This window comes from Stylophora pistillata, chromosome 6, assembly GCF_964205215.1.
Source record: "Stylophora pistillata chromosome 6, jaStyPist1.2, whole genome shotgun sequence".
NCBI lineage: Eukaryota > Metazoa > Cnidaria > Anthozoa > Scleractinia > Pocilloporidae > Stylophora > Stylophora pistillata.
Window position 1 is genome coordinate 30,453,524 of NC_142524.1, and position 23,327 is coordinate 30,476,850.

At 39.0% G+C, this 23,327-nt stretch overlaps 4 protein-coding genes across 7 annotated transcripts; 3 read left to right on the top strand and 1 right to left on the bottom strand.

Annotated features, from left to right (window-relative positions):
• Positions 1-1,290: 1,290 nt before the first annotated feature.
• Positions 1,291-3,625, bottom strand: LOC111339256 (uncharacterized). The gene is made up of 2 exons (XM_088762360.1): positions 3,111-3,625; positions 1,291-1,898 (listed from the first exon to the last, which is right to left on the bottom strand). Exons 1-2 carry the CDS (start codon positions 3,487-3,489, stop codon positions 1,345-1,347), a joined length of 933 nt encoding a protein of 310 aa, XP_088618486.1. The 5' UTR covers positions 3,490-3,625; the 3' UTR covers positions 1,291-1,344.
• Positions 3,626-3,652: 27 nt separating this feature from the next.
• LOC111339246 (rRNA-processing protein FCF1 homolog) lies at positions 3,653-8,751 on the top strand. Its single transcript, XM_088762364.1, has 9 exons — positions 3,653-3,742; positions 3,834-3,901; positions 4,014-4,079; positions 4,473-4,621; positions 5,996-6,068; positions 6,705-6,792; positions 7,567-7,661; positions 8,008-8,042; positions 8,260-8,751. Exons 1-9 carry the CDS (start codon positions 3,740-3,742, stop codon positions 8,271-8,273), a joined length of 591 nt encoding a protein of 196 aa, XP_088618490.1. The 5' UTR covers positions 3,653-3,739; the 3' UTR covers positions 8,274-8,751.
• Positions 8,752-9,023: 272 nt separating this feature from the next.
• On the top strand, positions 9,024-20,278 carry LOC111339254 (uncharacterized). Of its 4 annotated transcripts, none has more exons than XM_022945870.2 (13): positions 9,046-9,437; positions 9,527-9,704; positions 11,046-11,218; positions 11,708-11,815; positions 12,554-12,697; positions 12,836-12,917; positions 13,580-13,665; positions 13,762-13,877; positions 14,236-14,314; positions 17,197-17,292; positions 17,673-17,897; positions 18,506-18,591; positions 19,253-20,278. In XM_022945870.2, the coding sequence occupies exons 1-13, from the start codon at positions 9,360-9,362 to the stop codon at positions 19,326-19,328; spliced, it is 1,527 nt and encodes a 508-aa protein (XP_022801605.2). In that variant the 5' UTR covers positions 9,046-9,359; the 3' UTR covers positions 19,329-20,278. The 4 variants fall into 4 exon arrangements, with proteins under 4 accessions (XP_088618485.1, XP_022801607.2, XP_022801605.2 ...); XM_022945871.2 differs by having other exon boundaries at positions 9,047-9,437; positions 18,977-20,278; XM_022945872.2 differs by lacking the exon at positions 12,554-12,697 and having other exon boundaries at positions 9,040-9,437.
• A 249-nt stretch (positions 20,279-20,527) lies between these two features.
• LOC111339255 (BTB/POZ domain-containing protein 6-B) lies at positions 20,528-22,980 on the top strand. Its single transcript, XM_022945873.2, has one exon. It carries the CDS (start codon positions 20,528-20,530, stop codon positions 21,917-21,919), a length of 1,392 nt encoding a protein of 463 aa, XP_022801608.1. The 3' UTR covers positions 21,920-22,980.
• Positions 22,981-23,327: the final 347 nt, after the last annotated feature.

Genomic DNA, 23,327 nt, shown 5'->3' on the forward strand with positions numbered 1-23,327 from the left:
GCTAGACACTTAAGAAGGAGAATAAGGAAGTCTTTCTTTCCCTCTCCTTAGCCCCTCCCCCCACCCCGCATTTTTCCTTGTGCTTTCACAACAGTTACTGTTTCTCATCCCCAAAGACTGACTTCTAGAACAAGCAACAGTTATGCTAGTATTTCATCAATTAATGTTTGAGGAGTAAACAAAAATTAATGTCATAAAATTCTGCCCTCATTATGTTTAAAGAATAAAAAATGAATTTGGATGATATCGGCAAATTTGAGATTTCAAGCCAAGTTTCTGGGCCGAGAACTTGTAATCCAAAACTTGCAAAACTGATAGTACTGTATTACAGCTTTAACATAACCTACAAAACTTTTACCTTGAACCTTCAATTAAATCAAGGCTAAAGTGCCAATAACCCCAAAAAATGTTTTTTAGCCATATTAAATCTCTCTATTGCACTGAGCAAAATGCCACAAAAATTTTTGTGTTTGGTTAAAACCGCGATTTTTTATGAATTTTCAAAGTTGTGGAAAATCACATTTTTTCAAACACGACTGAGGCATGGAATCATCAAGATGGGTCTGGGTCGAGCACAGTTTGTGACGTCATTCCAGGCTTTCCAATGAGTTTCCTTCAAGGACTGGATGAAGTATCTTGACAGATATGCCTGATAAGTGCGTTGTTTTTGGGTGTAGTAACACTCCCAACAAAGAAAAAAGAATAGCATTTATGGGGCAGATGACCCAGAAAAAAAAAAAGAAAAGAAAGACGTGGGTTGACTTTTTGAAATTGAAGCATGCACATTGGAAGCCCACAAAATACTCGGCCGTGTGTTACAACCACTTCCGAGAAGAAGACCATTCAGTCATGTTTTCTGCTCTGACTAGAGAGACTATGCACCGAAGGTTGCGAAAAGATGGAGTTGGAATTTTCGTCTTTCCGACTGTTCACGCATGGAATGTTGAGGATACGAAATCAGCTGAAAGCGAGCGAAGTAAGAGAAAGGTGAGAAAAATTTACCAGATCAGGCTTTAGCAAAGGTTTCATCTTGTTGGGAATGTATAATATTGACTGAGATTGGATCGAAGCGCCACTGCCAATGGCCTGGAATGATGTCACTAGCCCCAGTCTCTGGTTCACTTGGTCGTTCCAAAAATAAACCTGACTTTGAAAATTCATAAAAAATCACGGTTTTAACCAAACACAAAAATTTTTACGGCATTTTGCTCAGTGCAATAGAGAGATTTAATATGGCCAAAAAAAATTTTTGCGGTTATAGGCACTTTAATATTATTCCCAATAATAGTCTTCAACAAAACGTCATGGTTTTTATTAAGACTTGATCTTCTAAATTAATAACTTTTATGTCCAGTCAGCAAATACCTCAAGAAAGGGCTTGAAATTCCCCTCCCCCCTGGCATTATGATCATCGAGGATGGCAAAAGAAATGTGCTTGTATCTATTGGCAAATTCCCCTTCAGACAATACTTCCTTAAAGAGCTGGGCCATGTGACGTGCGGGATTTCTAAATGCTCCACAGCCAAGTGCTGAGAGAACCAGCGAGTCATGACCATAATACAGACCAGCAGACAACATGCAACGTATCTTCCGTTTTGTGTTCTCAGCAATCACTGGAATGAGTGTCTTCTTGTCTTTTGTAAGAGCAGGATTAGGATAAGCGGGTAGGGCTAAAAAGGACATTGGGACAGGGTGGGCGAGAAACATATATCCTTCAGCTTCAGATGCTCTTATGATGAAAACATTTTTTGAGTAGATGCATGAAAACTCTGGAATTCTGTATTTCCATTTTCTTTTGGGATCAAATTCTTTATCTGGGTCTGCTAAGTGTTGCACATAATTTGTACGACGGAACAAGTTCTCCTCCTGAGCACCCGCTCCTGTTAAGTAACCTCCCCCTTGAAATGAAAACAAACAGACAATAAGAAAAGCCATCTAAATCTGGTGATGCATCTACATCAGTCACAAAATTACTAACTATGTTGACACATCACATCTGAAGAGTTCTATTAATGTTTAGAATAACACTCTTGTTTCTATCACACCCTACATCACTGACAAGACCCCCTTCCCTATTTGGCATTCCCTATATGTAGCTTAATGTTATTCCCAATAATACATATATCTTATTAACCAAGCGCAAGGGCCATACTGGGAGAATCCTGGCCCGAGGTCTTGACAGTACGGACCGAGCTGTGCTTGGTCCGTACAAAAAATACCGAGGGCCAATATTCTCCCAGTACAGTCCCGAGCAAGCTTGGTTAATAAGAGATTTATTATACGATTGAAGTTCAAAGGGACACAAGTGCAGCATCATTCGGGACCATTCCGGACAGTGCCTGGTCCAATACTGAGAGAACATTGACCGGCAATAGAGCATTTTGATTGGTTGATTTTAGTTATCGGCCCTCTGACTGCCCGAGTCGTGTAATAATCTCTAGTATCGCGATCTTCTTATAGTTTTGGCTATGCACGAGGCATCAATATTTCGCGGTATTGCCGTCTCACTTTTGCGGGCCTGTGAAATTTGGTATTTCATCACCAAATGGTTATTTGGACTCCATTCCTATGTAATTTTCAACACTTTTCGGTTTCAATCAACTCATTTTATGGTTACAAAGACTATACACTTGTGCGGATTTTCAAATTACCCACGACAAAGATATTTGCATGCAAAATTAGTGTTACCATGGATATGTTTCGCAGGTAGAAAGAACTAATAATTCGATCAGGCAAGGGTTGATAATTTTACAGTTTCATTTATCCTTATAAATGATGGATCACAATACAAAACTAATTGCAATTTTGAGACGGCAATACCACATTATATTGATGGCTAGTTGGGAGAAAATATATTCCGTATTGGGCTCCGTCGCTTCCCAACTCCATGAATATATTTTCTCCAACTAGCCGTCAATATAACGTGGTATTGCCGACCCAAAATCGCAATTAGTTTATAACAAAGGATCCTGACATACATTGCAATCAGAGTTTGTATCCAACTGGTTCAAAATTGGGAGTACAGCGGTAATCAGTTATAAATTCAGTGATATTTCAAGGGCTGTATCTTAGACATAGCTACCAAAGGACCTGGTAATTTTTCCACTCACCTGGCCTTTTTGGAGAAGCCATGTTCAGGACAGCTGGATTGAATCCCTTATTCTTCAAGCGGATGGCTTCCTCGAGACAATCTGCATTGACCACTATAACCTCAGTTTTAAAACATCTATCTTCATCCCCCTTTTCACTTCTTTCTGGAGGTTCTTCATCAATGTAAAGCGCAGTTTTTCGTGCATCCTTTGAGACACTTGCGTGATCGGCAAAAATGACCTCGGAGTCGTCTTCTAGAGAATACTTGAAGTTTTTACACGCTTCGATGGTTTGTAGCATTATTTCCGATCTTAGTTCTCTACAATTTTTGGACGATTGGAATTCTGAAAGCCATGCCTTGTGGTCAAAAATCACTCTACCTGCTCGCTTTGAGGCCATGTCGATACAAGAATGAGTTCTGTTAATAGCTGATATAGTTGTTGTATTTATATAGCTACATTATTGCACATTATTCTACACTGCCTGTGCAATTACAAAAAATCCATGGACGTTCTGGACGTTCGAATCATCCAGGCGTTCCTTGCAGTTTGACCAGCGGGCTAGCTTATTAGACCCAGGACTACCAAAAAGCAAGCCGCGCGGACGTTTCGAAGCCACTTTGAGCAGAAACTTTTTCCTTCATCTCAACATGGTAAAGAAAGCTGTGTTCGTGGCGTGGATCTTTGTTTTTTTACATAAATTCTTGAAATTTTTCTTTTCTGACATGATTTCTTTTCCATCAGGGTAAAACGAAGAAGACGAAGAAGTTTGCTGCAGTGAAACGTTTGATTTCACCGAAGGACATGAGAATGTAGCCATCTACACCATAATGTGTTTCAACTTCGTTTGATGGGATGATTTCCTTGCTAACAAGTGAGTATTTATTGATTACTAACTGGGATTTCATATGCTTTTTGTCACAGAAAGGAGAATCAAGAAAAAGAAATAGCGAAAAAGAAGAAGGAAGAAAACGAACAAACTCGCCACGTGTAAGTAGTTATGTGAAGTAAATGGTTGTTCTGGACCCGTGAGTAACCTTCAGTCACAAAATGTGCTCACCTGTAGGATTGAAGTCCAGCGAGAGGCTGTGGTATGTGATAAAAACTGATTTTTAGAGACATCTGGAAGTTATCATCAAAGTCTTCATATTTCAAACAGCTGTTGGTTGTGTGGTGTGATTGTGTGAGTCGCATAATGCGACTCACTGCTGCCTATCACCTTACGATTTGAAGAAATAAAAAATTCAGGCTCTTCCTTGAACAAATCTTCGCATACTGTACACCTAAACCATCATGTATGTCATTTCATGGACAATTAGCCTGATCAATTAATTGCATAATAGAATGCCATTACAATAACCTTTTCCATCCTTTCTCTGACAGAGAACAATCGTCATCTGCCTTGTTCTTTCAATACAACACCCAACTTGGGCCTCCATATTACATTCTGGTCGACACTAATTTCATAAACTTCTCCATTAAGAATAAACTGGAGATTGTGAAGTCCATGATGGATTGTCTTTATGCAAAATGTAAGTCAACAGTTCCACCATTCCTTGAGTGGGAACAGTAAAAAAGTAACATCCTCTTCATGTCCATGGGAAAAAAATTCACCACAGCCCCTCTACTCTGGATGGCAAAAGAAAAAATATGAATCAAGAATGCTGTTGGTGAGGGCTACTTTGGTCCATCAACTTCTAGTGTCAGTCTAAAAGGGTTGAAAATGAAAAGTATGGGTAGCTAGCCACTGCTATATTTGGTTCCTTTTCCTATTGATTTTATTATTAGCAGCATAGAGCCTCTAGCTTTCAGTAAAGATTTCATCTTTTTTTGTAAGGTGTCACAGCAAGTGCTGAGTGTGAGAAGACAATCTAGAGTTGCTAATACAGCTTTGCTGATTTGCATTTAAATTTTCATCATTGTTTGATTTTGGTAGTTAAAGAAGAATTCTGCCAATTTTGGAAACTACTTGTGTGAAACAGAAGGGTTGCAGGCTGGAGGTGTGGGAATAAATGGGATTCCATACTATAGGATGAATTTAGAAAAGATGTGTTTGACTCCACATTGTATGAGGACAATGATGATGATTTGCACTGGGTTATGAGTTCATGATTCCTTTGCATAACTGAATTGATTGACGTACTTGAACATCATACATTTACAGTATATCTTATTTTCCTTTTCGATACTCAGTATGCCCTCTTATCATACATGTCCAATTATGTCAGAGAAGAGCACTGCACATGTATATCCACCAGTTATATATACCTATATATGATGCACGATCCTCGCAGTAGATTGCGCTATTTAAGCAATAGCAAAAATCAGACCTGAAAAAAATCAGGCCTGTACGGGACTCGAACCACTGACCTCTGCGATACTAGTGCAGCGCTCTACCAATTGAGCTAACAAGCCAACTAGAAGCAGGCCGTTGAGTTGATTCGTAATAAACCCGTGAAAGTGATGAATGAGATACAATAAATATATGAAGATCATACTGCGAGGATCGTGCATCATACGTATCTAATACCGCAGTTCAAAATATATGATTTTCATATATTTATTGTATCTCATTTATCACTTTCACAGGTTTATTACGAATCAACTCAACGGCCTGCTCCCAGTTGGCTTGTTAGCTCAATTGGTAGAGCGCTGCACTAGTATCGCAGAGGTCAGTGGTTCAAGTCCCGTACAGGCCTGATTTTTTTCAGGTCTGATTTTCGCTATTGTTTAAATAGCACTATCTACTGCGAGGATCGTGCGTCATACGCATCTAATACCGCAGTTCAAAATATATGATCTTCATATATTTATTGTATCTCATACCTATATACCTTGGTACATGTTATCTGACAGCATATTGGAATGTTATGATCTAGATGAAATATTTTTAAAATTTTCGGTAGGTGTTCCATGCATTACTGACTGTGTGATGGCAGAGTTAGAAAAACTGGGTCCTAAGTACAGAGTGGCACTCAGGTGAAGTTATCTGACATCTATATTTGTTGTTTCAGAGTCTATGAGCAATCTCCCCAATTTGAAAAACTCAGAAGTAAAAAAAGAAACTTAGCGGAAGACAAGAAAATTGATATTAGCTGGCTGTGGAGAACTGTGAGAGTGTAGTCTCCTTCGCAGCTGTTTTTAGGCTTGTCACGCAACGCTCCTCCCCACAAACATGATGTGGCGAGGAGTGTTGCGTGATGAGCCTAAAGACGGCTGCGAAGGAGACTAGTGGGAGTGAGGCACACAAAAAATGGTCCCACAAGGTGCATGAACATATTTTTTGGGGTTGATTTTTTTTCCCTTGTGTAACAGACTGCCAAAAAGGGGGGATTGCCCATCAATTAGTCATCTCGTACAGACAGTTGCATTCTCTCTGTAACTCACCAGCATTCCAAAGTAATAACAACTCCTGGAAGAAAAAAGAAAATGTATGAAAGTTATCGTATGTTGCGTGAAGATGCCAAAGGTTTCAAAGGAAAAAATTAATAGATAAGGTATGTAGTATGCACATGTATGCATACTACTACCATGGTAATAACAGTATGAGAAGTTTATTTTGCACTTTTATTAAGGCAACTAAAGGAAAAAAAATGACTTTTTTGTTTTCCTCAGAATGGCTAAGGATCCTCGTTTTGAACGCCTTCCTTGCATGCACAAGGGAACTTATGCAGATGACTGTATAGTTAACAGAATACAACAGGTAAAATTAATTATTCCATTTTTGTATTTCTTAACATCTCTTAAATTCTTTTTTTCTTTTCAAGGCTGTATTGTGTATGCAAATGTAATTTCTGGTCTTCTATTGTTACTTCTTGCGGTAAAAACCTGATCATCTCAGGGCATCAAATAATGGTAATAATGATGATTTGCACTGGGTTATGAATAGAATGATTCCCTATGCATCACTGAATTACCATGACGAACAATCATTTTTAAGTTAACATGTACATACTCAACATGTATTTGCATGATTAATCAGCCAGCTGCCTGATAATGGAGTAGGTCTAATGGTTCTTAATTGCATTTACAGGGTACATGTTTTTATTATGATGTGACCTTTTCTCCTCCAAGTTTTAAATGATCTTCTTGAAGTTTTCATTCTGATACTTTGTTGATTCTTTCTCCTCAACACCTTTCTCATAAAAATATATAGAGACAGTTGTATTCCTTTTTGATCACTTATAGAAGTGAAAGGGGCTTAATTTCAAGCCCCTTCATTTCAATATTATGCTTTTAACTGAATAACTGCACTCAATTTCTGTCAATCTCTATCTGTACATGTATTTAAGTACCTTTTTAAACATGGTATGATTAATGGTGGGGAAGGATTCTTGAGGACAGACTTGATTATACTATAACTTTAAATTTGCTTGAGGATACAGTGTAAATTGACCACTCAGTTATATCAATATTTTCAGCACAATCTAATGGATTTTGTACTATACAAATAATAAAATTATTATTAAATTATTAGCACAAGTGTTATATTGTGGCCACATGTGACAGAGATCTGAAAAGAAGGATACGCAAGGTTCCAGGTGTCCCCATTATGTACATTTCTCAGCACAAGTATGTCAAATTGTTTTTTTAAAAGTTCATTTTATGTAATTTTTACTTGGTACATACCTAACTATATACACATCTATAGGAGAGAGAGAGAGAGATAGTGTATGGGCTTACAGCTTTGCAGTTGCAAGATGAATGTGCTGCATCATGCTCATTTGGACATCTTGTGCACATTGTGCCTGTTTATATGTGTTGTTTTATCTTAACACCAACATGCACATGTAAGTTTTTGAACATGGGAGGGTGAATCAAGATACAATATCAATGGACAGTGTGTGTGCAGTACATGGAGAGTTTAGTGTCACAGGTCTTCTAATAAGAAGATTTAATCTAATTTGTTTAATTTTAGGTACACAATTGAAAGAATGCCTGATGCATATGGAGGTAACATTTGTACCATAGAATCCTTTAATAACATCTTAATATGTCTTTTATGGAACGCTAAAGGTTGAAAGTCTTACGACACTCGTAACTTGGGAGCTCTGCCCCTGGCAAATTTGAAGGGGATTTTTTACTCTGAAATGTTTGAGAAGTTATCTGTTAGTGCACAGGAAAAATATTTTGTTAAGCTGGTGCTCATGGACATTTTCTTCCATTTCAGCACCAAGAGTATAAGCAAACAGGGCGTTCTGAGTACATTCTCCTGTGGTCCACTAGATGTCACCAATTCGAAGGAAGTGTGGTAATAACAAGTCAGAAGATGTGCGCATTCTGACGATGTGAACTTACGCACGAAGCTATGTCGAAGAGCTCTAACAAAATGCTGGAGAACCTTAAGTTTACGATTAACAATCGTGTTCTGTAAACTTTGGAGGAGTCTGGTTATCTTCGGTCTCTCTAAATGAACATTCTTGATACCATATTGGCAGAGAATGAAATTAAAATGACTTTTCGTGACTCAGTATCAAAGGAATTACGCTTTTTTGCATGTATTATTCTGCCAGAGTTCCATTCATTTAACTTTTTCTATGATCCGCTGAAGTAATACTGAGCAATATCAGAACTATTCTTTTTTTGGCTTTATAGAGGTAAAACAAAGCCTGTGTCGCTAGTTACTTTTGAAATAAGGAAATAAACTTTCAGCAAAAGACAACTTTAGTTATCTGACATACATAAACATTGCAACAAAATGGAAATAAATACGAGGTGATGAAGATCCAATAAAAACAACCACGTAAATAAATTAAAAAAAAAAACTGGATTAGTTTCATTACAGTCTCGTGCATCTAATACCCTTGGGCGGTCATTCACTGAAATATGATGGGTATCGACTTGCCATGTGACGTGATTAACAAATAACTAGAAAACATTTTGTTGTCATAAAAAAAAATCTCGAAAACTGTCTTTAGAATTGAGAACATTTATTGAAAAAAGTGGTTCTTTATTTACTTCCTCTATTGATCTTGATCATCAAAAGAAACCAAATTTGGAAAAGGATGGTAAAACAAAAAGATACGTTCTGCTATATGTTTATCTCGACATTTCTTATAATTAAAGAGGACTGGCTATATGCTCGAGGCTTTAATTTGGCACCAAATTGAGCGCGCGCTTTTTCACGCGCGGTAACCGAGCATCGTCATGATTGGAGATTTTCCGTTTCCATAGAAACCCTACTGTTCAGCGCAGATGTTGGAAGTTTGAACAGCGCAACTGTCCAGGAGACACGAAGACAAAAGAACAACAAAAGTATACGTGAAAAAAATGTCGGCAGCTGGATTAAGAGCAATTTCTGAGTCTCCAACTGACAGTTTGAAAGATAGCGATCAATTTAGCATCAAGGTTAACCTAAATGGAATCGAATTTTGCGAATTTTGAGTGGAAAATTTTATCAACTAAAATCCTTGAGTATCGCTGCTTTTTTGATTCAGGGCGATGTGTTAACAGAAGAAAACGAAGATGTAGAGGCGGTTGAAGCGAGCGAAGGCAACAGTGGATTTTTCATAAAACACGGAACTTTCATGGGAACAGAAAGGGAGCAAATGGATTCGCAAGCCTCAGATATGGCTTCCTGTGACAGTGACTACGACACAGACCTCGAGACGGAAGGTAACCGGGAAAAAATCAACATTTTGATAAGAAGACGAATTTCTTATCGGCTGTGCTCTTTAATGATAAGTTCCCTTATTTAAATGACGGCTCACACGTAAACAATTTGTCTGTTTACTATTTTTGATTTGGGAGAAGTGATATTATTTAAGGTTTGTTTTCAGTTTTCATTCTCTTAGCTTTTTATGACGAGTTTTGAATATTTTAAATTAATGTTAAATGACCGTTAAGGGTTTGATTTGCATAAAGCAGAAATTAGGGAAGGTCGCTTTTGATAAGAAATGGAAAAGCAAAAACGTCATTTGCCGCATGAGCATAAAAAGTTCCGTATGTTTTGAGAAAAAAACACATAAGATTAAACACAATTTGAATTTTGAATAAGGTAGTTCATGATTGGGAGAAAGATTATAAACGCGCTTAAGAAATAATTTGCCTATCTTCAGTCAGTTACAATTTCCTCATCACTCGTTTCAAATTAACATGTTTGAAAGGGAAAATACAAGGTATACACACAAAATTATTTTAAAGCGAAATTACGTTGACGGTGGCAAATATCAAGAGAAATCGAAAAAATATGAGGGAAAAATGCCAAACTAATCGCAAATTTAGTTTTGCGCCTAATTTAAGGATTCGTTAAAAAAAATCCTCTCAAATTTGTACTTTTTTGCAAAATCTCCAATCTAAGGCAAATTTGCATAATGAAACATTCGGGACAAGCAAAAAATATTTTTCAGTGTTTTTTAATGATCTGGTTTAGAAATTCTTCGTAAATGGTTTTATTTAGAATGAAATAGTTATCCATCTGTAAAGTTATAATTGCGTTTTTGTAAAAAATTTTTTCTTTATTTTTAATGTAAACATATGCCCTTTCTTTCAGCCTATTTTCTCTTCCTAAAATCGCCTTGGACGAAAAAATAAATGAAAATAAAAACACGAAATTGAAAAGAAAGAGTATTTGATATGATTATTATTTGGTAACCGAGCCTTCCGTTAAAAAACGATACCAAAAAAAGGGAGACAAATATTTCGTTCACACAGTCTGCATAAAAACTCACTCTCTAAGAGAAATCAGACCTTGAACGGCAAGTAATTATGTTTTGATTTTTGAACGTAAGCATTTCTGGAGAAGCCCCGGTCAATTTTCATTTCGGTTCCTTGGCGGTCGTCAGCCACTGAATTTAATACCTTAACGCTCTATGGTGAGACATCATCTCCGTATCATAGTTCGAAATTGCATTTCTCTCGACAAAGAACACCATAATGGCCAGCAGTGTTGATATCTATCGACCTCTGGCCGGTGTTCTTGAAGTTAACAGTCTACGTATTGTTGAAATGTTGCAGAAAAATCAGAGAAGTTCGATGCCACGGGCAGGAAGATCTACCTCGCTGCCTGTAAGTTCTTGGATATAACACCCGTTTCCTTCTTCCTGAGAAATATTCAGGAGAAACAGCTAAATTTTAGGCATCGTTTGTTGGGGGCCAAAGGAGGACAGGCCCTTGCCGCCGCTCTAGAGGTAAAGTATCAGACGTACCTTACTCTTGCGCGTTTTTCTTTCCAAAACTCTCCATTTTCTTCTTATCTAAAACCTTTCGGTCTCTCGTCGCCGGAATAACAGTCCTTCTTTATGCAGCGTTTCCAAAACGCTCTTAGATTACGATGAGTAGGGAATCTATAGGATACATGATATTTGCCCTCTCTTGTAGAAAACAATCTTTCGCAGACAAATTCAAGTTTCACTGCCCAAAAGAGGAGTCACTTTTCAACTCGCCCTCCTTCCCCTTCCCCCTGAGCAATCCTCGTTTCGTACAGAATGTTTCAGTTTTGCAGTGAGTTTCATTTAAAAATTAAGGACGTACAGATCTTAATAGTACCCCTTTTGTTGCTTTCAAGTAAATTTCAGTTTAAATTCTGAGCGAGTAGATTACCTGCAACCCCAAGGGTACTTATCGCCGCAATATCGATTGTAACTTCTAATCATTCCATGCCTGTTTGTTCTATGTAGCTCAACACAACCTTGGCCAGTTTAGACCTCCATGAAAACTTCTTAGAGGGAGAAGGCGGCGCAGCTATCGCAGCAATGCTCAAAGAAAACTGCTACATCACAGAACTGGTAAGTAGGGAGGCCGAGTAATGAGGATATCGGCCCAGCTCATGTTATCGAACTAAAAAGTTAAATCCGTTTCTTCAGCCAAACAGTGCGTCTTTTTCATTCCTTTCTTTTTTCCTTTCAAGCTTATCTACTTTTCCCTTGTCAATCTCTGATGATTTTCTCTTTTGATGAACTTTCAACTTTTCGCATTTATTTTCCAATATCACTGATTGGGAGGCTGGAACAGGGATGTCAGGAAAATCAGTACATGTATTTCTGCATTCACGGCTCCAATGTTCTGCAAAAAAATCATTATGACCAGAATGCCAGTTTCTTCCAGAAGTCCAAAGAATTCTGGTGTAAGCAGCTTGTATTTCAGGGTCCCGGGGCTTAAGATAAAACTTGACTGGTTCACCGTTTGCGTTGCCCGTATGAAAGCTATTTTTACAAAAGGCTGAGCAACAAGACCTCTTGACCGTGGTAAGCCTAGCTTTTACATAGCCTGCGTGTTTGTTCAGCTGTCCCTGCAAAGCGCTGAGCTAGAACCCAGACCTGCCGTAAGGAATGTTCTTAATTAACGGATTAATTGGTTGATTGATTGCTAAATATACTAACCCTCAACTCTTTCTATGGGTCTGTTCATATAATCCATCAGCTGATTGATTGATTGACTGACTAATTGAGGGACTTATGAATGATTGATTGGCTAAATGATCAAACAATAGATTGATGTGTCTATTCATTTATGTCAAATCAAAGGATGTATCTTCAAACAAGCTTGGTTCTTATGGCTGCATGTCGATGTGTGATATGCTACAGAATAACGTCAGCTTGCTCAAAATTGATCTATCAGATAACGGTTTTAGTGACAAGGATACTGTTTATTTGCTCGACGCGTTCAAGGTAGGTTAAACACTCTTCAATCATTTATTCAAAGAAAATGATGTAAAACCTACCACTGAAAAGCACAGCAGTGGTCGGGCTTTATTTTCGCCATTTATTGAACCATCAGTCTTAATTCCATCATCGTTTTCATCCCAGGGAAACGACAAGGTCACCTGGATGAACCTGAGCCACAACAAGTTCTCGGAGAAGTCTGGAGAAAATCTGGGTCTTGGAATAAGTATGCACTTAGACACAATTACCCAGCTATTCCATATTTACTTTTCTCTAGCTTGGTCTCTTGGTTGTGTTCTTGGATCTGCACATTCAGCTCCCACAGATCTAGCCGTTATCCACTCAAGAGTGTAAACGAGTCGCGGCAAGCTATAACAACAACAACTATCTTTTTTCTTTTATTTTCATTCTTTCAACAAAAGTTATCCCTAGTCTAACCCACACACGGCTAAGCTAATCTAAGCAACCCGGTCCAAAATCTAATAAGGTCTGAATTAAAGGAGAATCTTAAATCTCATCAGTTTACATAATTACACAGGAAAATTATTTTTATAAATGATAAAACAACAGCTTAGCTTCATGCAAACATTAAAACATAAATAAAGGGACTTTTGCAAGCGTTATTAGTTATTGTACTTACCTTGGAAATGATCTCGTGTGTGTCAAGAAAGAAATTTCTCTCGGAAATATACTAGGTAGTAGTTTTTTTTTTTCTTTAAAGTTGAATGTCGAGGGAAATCCGACAAAACACGGGGGCTACCCTTTCGATGCCGGGACTGACATCCCGTCAAGGGTGGAGTAGCACTACTTTCAGTCGCGTCAATGATAATGATTCCGCAGTATTTTACATTCCGGCTGGTGAGCTGATATACCCCCTTCTTCTGTTAGGTTTTAACGACGCTATGGAATACCTCGACTTAAGTTGGAACCACATTCGACGTAAAGGCGCCACTGAAATCACCAAAGGGCTACGGGTAAGAACGAGTTTTTTGGCGAAAACAACGCTGACGAGAACATGAACGGAAATGAATATATTACACTCACTGGTAGTTTTATGACCTTTTTTTCAGACGAATTGCACCCTGAAAACATTGAATTTATCGTATAATGGTTTTTCCAATGACGGAGCTGTCGCTTTGGGTGAAGCAATAAGAGCGAATAATACGCTGATTGAGTTGAACATCAGGTGAATGTAACTAATACAGCCAGTGATTCTAGTAAACCTCCTGTAGGAAAATTAAAAGATTTCGATTTGACCAAACGGATCGTTTGGCAATGCAGCTCTAGGCTTCAGAATCTTTTCAACTTTTAAGTGTTATTTTCATTTGAAAAATATCTTGGGGTAGCCGTTGTTTGACAGGTTTGATCAGAATTTTAGACTCATAATTGTGAAATTTCAGGTGTTATTCAAAATATTAATTTAAAGGTATTAAGTAAGGCGCATCTGGAAAAAATAGTTGAGAGAAACCGAGCGCTATTTATCCTAGTCATTTGTATCTGTTTCATGTACATTCTGTGATAGTTTTTCTATTTTCGTTAACTAGTCATAACCGAATTACAACCCAAGGTGCTTTGTGTATTGCTAAAGGACTGGAAGGAAACAACACCGTAGAGATATTAAAGGTAATTCACCTCAATTCAAATAAGCTACATACGTATCTGGGGCGAATCCAAGATTTACTGAAGGGGGATTCAAGTAAACATCTGGAGTGGGTTTGTGGTGTCTCGGGTGACTGCCTCTCCCGCGTGAAACTTTGATATCCAGATCCTCGGAAAGGCGATCTCCAATTGCAGGTTGTTCAGACCTTTGAATACAATCTCTGTTTTGAGCTATTTTAAACATCTCTTGTATCCACCAAACTCTTTCGTCAGAAAACGCATGGGGTGAAACATTATAGAGAGTTTGGAAGAACCAATCCTAGATCTGCCCCAGCAGATAACAAATTTTCTTAAATTCACTCCTTTATTTCTGAAAATTCCAGGTCGTTTTCTGTTGTCTTGTTTTATTTAACTTTACCTTCCATATTGCCTCGTGCATTACTTAGATATTTTTCCTCTTCGTTCCTTTTTGACATAAAAAAATAGCATACTTTGAAAATCAAAAGTCCATCGAATTCCATCCATAAATGAACACCCACAAAGGTCTTTGGTAACTCCAGAAACGCCAGCCTATATCAAACTTCGCTGTTGCGGTTTTTCAGCACCGCTGTAGACTTACAGTTCATAATCATTTAACTTTCTTGATGGAAACGAATCCTCACCCTCCACAGAGTTTTGAAGATCATGCCCATTGGTCACTGTTGGCAAACTTTGATATTATCTTCTCCGCATTACATTGTAAATGCTTCCTTGATGGTCGATGTCTAAAATCTGCCTTGTAGCGTAAAATGCAGGCTTTGAACCCCAAAAGTATTTGTAAACATTGACGAGAGTATTATATTTAACAATTATTCCACGAGCGCGCGTTGGATATGAGTTGATAGAGAGTCAACGAGGCGCGTAGCGCCGAGTTGGCTATAATCATCTCATATCCAACAAGCGCGAGTGGAATAATTGTTTTAATAAAAAAGGTGAAATTAAATTATTAAATTTTATAAAAGTTTTTAGCTCCCTTCTAATTTTAAGCTGACGCGTACGCTTACCATATTTGTAGATTGTATAAGATTCTTATAAACTTTTTATTGGCTTAGCCGTTATAGTATATGAGCCAGTATACTACAATCTACAATCTACTGGCTCATATACCATAACGGCTAAGCCAATAAAAAGTTTATAAGAATCATCAAGAAGCTATATACAGAGGTACACGCCAGACTTGTAGTTGATGGTGAACTGACCCAATCCTTTGAATACAATAGCGGGGTTATGCAGGGGTGCAAACTAGCTCCAACACTCTTTGGCATCTACACAGTAGTCTTACTCTGGCTCGCTTTCAAGAAAATCAAGCACACCTGCAGAGTACAGATCAGGTTATGTTATGATGGAGATCTTTTTTACCCACGTAGACTCGAAGCAAAAACAAAAATTCTTACAGAGTTTATTAGAGAAGCTCAGTATGCTGACGACATTACTACTTTTATGTAAGGCGTGAGTAGTCCAGTGGTCAGTGCGCTGGACTCTGGGTCAGATGGCCCAGGTTCAAGTCCTGGCTGGGGCTTGACGTTGTGTCCTTAAGCAAGACGCTTCACTCACATTGCTTCGTCTTGTCGGATAGGACGTGAAGCCGGAGGTCCCATCTCCTGCACCTATCAATGAGTTAATTTCGGCAGGGAACGTTAAAGAACCCACATCACGAGATTACTGTGATGTGGTCTGGCCTGTTTACTGGGAATGGGGAGAGGGGGCATCTGTAAAATTTCCCCTTTATTAATTGTAAACTGCCGCCGGCAGTCTGGAAAATTCCCCCGCACAGTGTTGTAAAGCGCATTAGAGCATTTACATGGAAATGCGCTATAGAAATTGATATATCATTATTATTATTATTATTATTATTATTATTATTATTATTATTTCGTGACACGCCAAAGGGTCTGCAATCGCTTTTGACCTCCTACAATGTCGTTGCTAAGAGGATGGGCCCGTGCATCAACACGGTTACTCAGCTGTCTATTGGTAACACAGCTGAGTTTTTCGTCACCCGCTTCAAGTACTTCGGCAGGTATGTCAGCACTGACTGCTCTATGAAGGAGGAACTTGCATCTCGTATTCAAGCAACGTCATGTGCATTTTTGGTCGACTACGTAAAAGAGTATTCGACTCGCATGATCTAACAGCTCCAACTAAAGTTGCTGTGTACAACCAATGCCTAATACCCCTTCTAATGTATGATAGTGAAACTTGGACTCTATATCAACATGAAGTCAGGCAGCTCCGTACAATACAACAGCGTCATCTACGTTTTCTCTTAAACATCAAATGGGACGATTACATCAGCAATGAAGAGGTGTTGCGACGCGCGGACGTTGAAGACATTGAGGTGATGTTGGTAAGGACTCGCCGGCGCTGGTTAGGACACGTTAGTCGAATGGACAATGAGAGGCCTGTAAAGCAGCTCCTGTACTGTGAGTTGGCCCATGATTCTCGCCCAGTAGGCTGACCCAAGCTTCGTTTCAAGGACACCTGTAAAAGGGCATTGAAGTGTGGCCACGTCTTAGATCAGTGGCTTTCAACCGTGAATAACAGAGCCGAATGGAAGAGGCTCACTATGGCAGTCTGTGACGCATACAACTCTAAGAGGGTCTAAGATTATGAAAAGAGAAGAGCTCGTCGTAGAGCTGAACAGAAGAAAACTGTGGACATACCCGTGTTCGGGCTATAGGCATATATATATAGGTATATTGGCTCATATACCACTATAACTAAGCCAATAAAAAGTCTTGAATTGCATTATCCAATGATCCAGTTTTTTATGATAAGAAGTATTCAACCGAAATAAGCAACCTGCACTGCTAAACCAGGAAGGCTCATTTTCATTAAATTTCTGTTTCCCAATTTATTTCCTACAGATTTGTGGCAATCCCATCGGAGTTCCGGGCGCCATGGCTATAATATCAGCTGCGAAAAACTATTCTGACAGCGCTTTGACTGAGCTGCATTTTAAGGTGCACGAGGTTTAAAGTTTTATTAGCAAATATTACAAAAGTCAAATGCTACTACATTCGCCATTATAGCGAAGCATTGTTTGTTTACTGCGCACCACTGAGCACGGAAAGTAACACTATATAAACTCACAAATTATGATTTTTTCTCTTCAAAGAATTCACTCTCTCAATTATAGATGATTCAGTTTGGTGAGAGCGTCTTTTATTTCTACTTGAGAAAAATTTTTGTTCACAGAGTTTTAATTTCACCTTAACCCCAGCTTATGACAAAAGTTCCTTTCATGGGAAAGAATGTAGTTTCTAGAAATATAGTGGAAAAGAAAAATCCACAATTGTGGGGGATAGTTTGAAGAAGACCGCGATTTCTTGGGTATTTTCAGGATATATACCTCGATGAGGAGTTCGATTTGCTTTTGGCGGAGGTTCGCGAGGTGAAACCTGATTTTCGAATCATAGCAAACCTAAGGTCTGGTGCCAAGGATCCTCTCAGTGTTGTTAGAACCTTTGTCTCAAACAATCAGGATCAATGGCTTGAAATCTGTCAGCAGTTTGACTCAGATGGCACGTTCGGAATTACAAGGACAGACTTTGTCAAATGCCTGAGGGTAAGCACACAGGGAAAAGGTGATTAATGTAAGGTACCGCTGCAGCTTGTACATCTGTGGTAAAACAACTGGAAAACATTCATGAGAAAACATTCATGAGAAGCTTCTTCGATCGTGAAACAATAACTTACCAAACATTTAAACTTTGAGCGCTTTACGAAACTACAGGAGCTAATTGGCTTTTCCGATTGTTATAATGGCTCATAATATTGAACCCTCTTATCCGTTTATGACTTCTAAACCCTTTCCAAAACGTATCTTCAACGTTTTCAAAGCTTACCTCAATCAATTAACATCGCTCGATGTTTTTACGGAAAAATAGGGTATGTCGCCAGATCAATGCAGACGAAGTCGATGACGTCACATAAAGTCGTCGTCGAGAAAGAAGTCATAGATTCGTAAGCTCCCTATTACGAAGTTGAAAGACGTTTGAGATGATTTGACTGCTCTTAATGATTGTAGGATGAACCAGAGGTTATCCTTGAGCAATTGTTTGATTTATCTTAATTCTACTACTTCCCCGTGCTTAAATATGCTGTAAAATTGCTCTCGTAATTCTCTAGCTCTTATTTTACCTGAAAGTGGAATCTTTAACCTCTCTTTTATAGAAGGCTGGTATTGAATTCGGAATAGAGCAAACCGCCCGGCTACTCACCCAACTTGACCCCATGAAAACCAGTTTTATAAACTACACGTGAGTATTATTTATCACGTTATCATACATTCTACCAACTTTTCATATCCTTGACAGTCACTGTGGGTTATTCATTATTACTGTTCTAGTTTAACGAGTTCATCTCCTCAGTAGGTTTTCTTGATACCGACTGACTGACGGACTCCCGGCCCTTTTTAAAATTTCCTTTACATAGGCCCCTACGATTGTTCAAAGCTACATTTTCGCTGGTGGCAGTTGTTTATGGGCAAGGGACCTGTTGTACGCAGATTTATATCTGCAGTAATATCCAAAGACTATACCCTCTCAGTAGCAATTGAGTTACAGTCATTATTCATTCAAACTAGTCTCGCTGGCGGGAATGTAGTCCACAAAATCTGCAATATTTTACTTTCCTGTGTTGCAGGAGTAAGAGGCTAGGATATAAAGAATTACCTCCAAAGGAGCTAAAGAGCTGATAGGAAATGCAAGTTTGTCAAAATAGCACAGATCGATGTAGCTAAATTACAAAGTTAGATACCATGTTGATTATCGATTATTACTTTTTGGACTACAAAGATATTTTTTGATAAAACGAGATTTATTACATACCCCTAGTGTAGCTGGTAAAAAAAAAAAAAAATTAATCAATAAATAAAGAGGTTGATGATTTAATTTAATTTCCGTGATTTTCATTGCAAAGTTTTAGGCCTACCTTCAAGAACCAGATCCCTCAAACGGTAGGGAACGTATTTCTTCGAGATGGCTGCTGCCCTTGAAGCTTATCATTCTGGTCATTTTCTATGCCTGTAGTTTGAGCTGCACAACTCGGAACTTATAAATCGACGAAGGAAACTGCCCTAAGGCTCTCTTAGGGCCGTCAGCAAGTAGCAAGTATGCCACCGATATCTGGACAATTAAGACAGCATGCATTGGTAACTTGATGTTAAGCACTGAGAAATATTTAACGACAGCTCGTCTGTATAATTTTAAAATAGAAGATGACAAGAATAATCCTTGAAAAGCAGTGGCTCTATGAGAGAACGAATATCCTTGTCATCTCTGAGTCTGAAAAAGAACCTCTTTTCTTTACTTTGGTCTGAGAATCAAGCAAAAAAATGATGGACCAAACATCGCGAACAAAAGGGGAGTTCAAATTATTTGTTTTGCGCGTTAGGACAACCATTTCTACTAACTTGTGTTCTTTATCCATGACACTTGTGGCCGCATTCACGTTCAGCCTTGGAGCCTAGTGAATTGGATCATCTGCGAGCATTCAGAGGGCTATCTATTGCGGAGTGACGTGTGCATTACTGGCATGATTTCACTGTGCAATGTTAAAATACGACAGATCATTAGTAGACCACATCGTTTCCGAAGAATTAAGCGATATAAAACCATAAATTTGTTCTCTTGAAGGGTTTTTTTTAACTCCATAGTGTTTATCATCCCCCCTTATCGGCTGAATGGCCACATGAGAATAGCATCCGTGGTGTGTGACAATCAGTATCAAATGAGATAAGCTGAAGAATGTTTAATAGGAGATTGTTGCTTGAGATCGGCATCCCAAAGATGATCGACTTTGGCACACTCTAGTCATTACATGTGGCAGTAGCGACGTTAAAGGTAGCTCTTGGTCAGCTACGAACCTTCAATAACACGCGAAAGGACAATTATAATTGCAACTCTTTATAACAAACATATTAAATATTCCTGACTCGTGCCGACATCTTTGTCCCAGAGTTTAAAACAGTGAATACCAGAGTGACTTGTGTAAATAAGTTAGCAGCATCTTGCAAAAGACCCCCCTGGGTTATCTTTGTTTTTACAAGCATGCTTTAGTTTAGTCACACAAATACTGATTACATGCATGGAAAATTTTCAATTTTCCGCCACGTCACTCATCAAAGTAATCTGCATGCCATAGCACAGTGTCCTAAAGCATTCAGCGAGCTTAAGCTGCCTGTTTTCAAATAATATGGCACTAGCAACTTCCACAACTGGTACATCTTCTAGTTCTGACGACTGGCAGGCTACAAAGAGAACAATTCGCGAAAGAACATCATTGATGATAAATAACCCTCTGATGAGCGATGTCAAATTTGCAGTTCCTCTCGATCCAGGATCGAGTACTGGCAGTGGCAGCCAATTAATCTATGCTCACAAGCTTCTTTTATCTCTCAGCAGCCCTGTATTTCACGCCATGTTTTACGGCAACGTGGCAGATACCAGGGAAATAATTCCACTCTCCGATTGTCATTCTCGTAGTCTGATAGAGTTTATTCGCTATTTATACTCGGATGAAGTGCATTTGACCTCTGGGAATGTATTTGAATTATTGTATTTAGCAAAGAAGTACATCGTTCCTTTCCTGGCGGAGAGCTGTTGTCGTTTCTTGGAATCGGAATTGAGAGAAACCAACGTCTTTAGAATTCTGGAGCACGCTAGGCTGTTTTCTGAACCTGACCTAGAGCAACGCTGCTGGCAGCTGTTGGAGGCCAAAACTACCGCTTGCCTTCAGAGTGAAGGCCTTCTTTGGATCAGTCGCGACACTCTGTCATCGCTCTTAAAGAGAGATACACTTTCTTTGGTGGACGGAGAGTGCGCAATATTTAAAGCTGCGAGGAGATGGGCGGCTGCCAACTGCAAATTGCGGGATTTTGAACCCACGGGCGATAAGTTGAGAGGCGTACTTAAGGAAGTGTTGTACTTGATACGCTTTCCTATGATGCCTCCCAGATTGTTTGAGGATATTGTAGTACCATCAGGTATCCTAACAGAGCAAGAAATATCTCAAGTACACATGTTCCACAAACAGGGCGCGTCCTCCACTGCTTGCCACGTCAAATTTTCATGCAAGCCTCGCGGTCCCCGGATTCAATCGGGAAGCTCAGATGCCCAATTGTCACGTTGTTATCGGTACAGAGAAAATCAAACATTTCCAAGTTCCGAATGTTTCAACTCAGTCTCTGAAAGCTTGAGATTTTCAACCAGCAGAGAAGTGTACTTTGCTGGGGTTCGTCTTTATGCCCACAAAGACGAAGACAAACAGTATTCGGCTCAGCTTAGAGTTTCCAGATGTCATGGATTGAAAGAAGAAGTTTCTGCTACGCGTGGGATTTATACAGTTGGATACCTTGCAGGACAGGTACATAATAGGCTTGGGTTTGATGTATTAATTCCGAATCCATTTCTTCTAACAAAGGAATCACCTTTCGCTGTAAGGATTTCAATCTCAGGAAATGATGGAGCTAGAGTATCTCCAAATAAAGGCATTCCGATGACGTTTGTGAAATGTGAAGGGATCGAGTTCAAATTCGAGGGAAAATCGAGGCAGATATTGGAGATACTGTTCTATACTGTTGATTGAAAATGGAAAAGAGAATATCAACTGTTCATATTCTCTTGTAATGGAACAATGATTATTGCGTATTAAGTTTAAGTAAAGAAAAATGCTTTTTACTTCAGATGACTAAACAGACTTCACTAGGTTTTTACTCCTGTATAGAAAAAGTGGTTGTACTGAATAACTTATTATCTGTTAAAGAATAATTTTCGGTGTCTCGTGGACATTAAATTCGGAGGAATTTTGGATCAAGCGGTAGACGACCTTTCAATACTACTAGGCGTCCTTTTACTCTCTTATACTCAAGCGCCTGAAGGATGTTGTTTCTAAGCGGTTAACTTGCTGTAGTTTTGGAGAAAATGAAAGAAACGTTTGTTCTATCATGAGTCCTGCATTAAGCGCACACCTTTACGAGACCCTTGCTAGTGTCCGCCCCAGTTACAAGGGGGCCTTCTGTATTAGTTCCGACCCGTAAATTGCACAAAGATAACAACCGAACGTTCCGTTCTGTTACAGCGTCGGCAAACAGTATTGGTTATTTTAGCAACCGTTGAGTCCCTTTCTGCTTGCCCTGTACCGACGGGCTGTTTATGTAGAACTCAGAACACCACCACCTTGTGGGGGAGGTCGAGGGTTCGAGCCCCGGCCGGACCAACACTCAGGGTCTTAAAATAATTGAGAAGAATTTGCTACCTTTCTATGACATCAAGAAATGGTTAGATATTCTAGTCTTCTCGGATAGGGACGAATAAATGGAGGTCCCGTCTCCTGCAGGGTTGGGGTAGGAGACGTTAATTTCCCACACACGAGATTACTGTGGGATGGATGTCCTCCCCTGGGGTGAGATGGGTGGGTTGATAGAGGGCCACAGGATTATCAGTTTAACTACTGTCACGTGCTACCCTCTTGAAATAAAGTCTCTCTCTCTCCCTCCCTCTCTCTCTCCCTCTCTCTCTCTCTCTCTCCCTCCCTCTCTCTCTTCCTCTCTCTCTCACCATGCGATTGCGGTGAAATGTAACAGGAAGATCCGCGCTTATTCGTGTCTGTCCAATTATTAAAAAAAAAAAAAAAAAAAAAAAGATAACGAGCACGAAATAATTTTGGCAACTATTGTGTAGGAAAACAAAAGACATAATCCTAAAAAAAAAAACAAAGCAAAAATATAGTAGAAAAGGAAATGTGAAATGTTCCGTGTATCAGCACAGCCGCGAACATTACAAGTCTTTGATAACTAACAAATGAATGCCGTGTCCGGGTGGAAATAAAGTAAAAGAAATGTGTGTATGATAAATACATTCACATAGTTAAAAATACGCAATACCCGGCGTGTAACATTGTCCCAAAACACACTCTTGATAGCATCTCTGAGGAGGGACCGAATCATCATGTTTAACGAGCTCTGGCAAACAAGACCATCCGCCATAACGACATA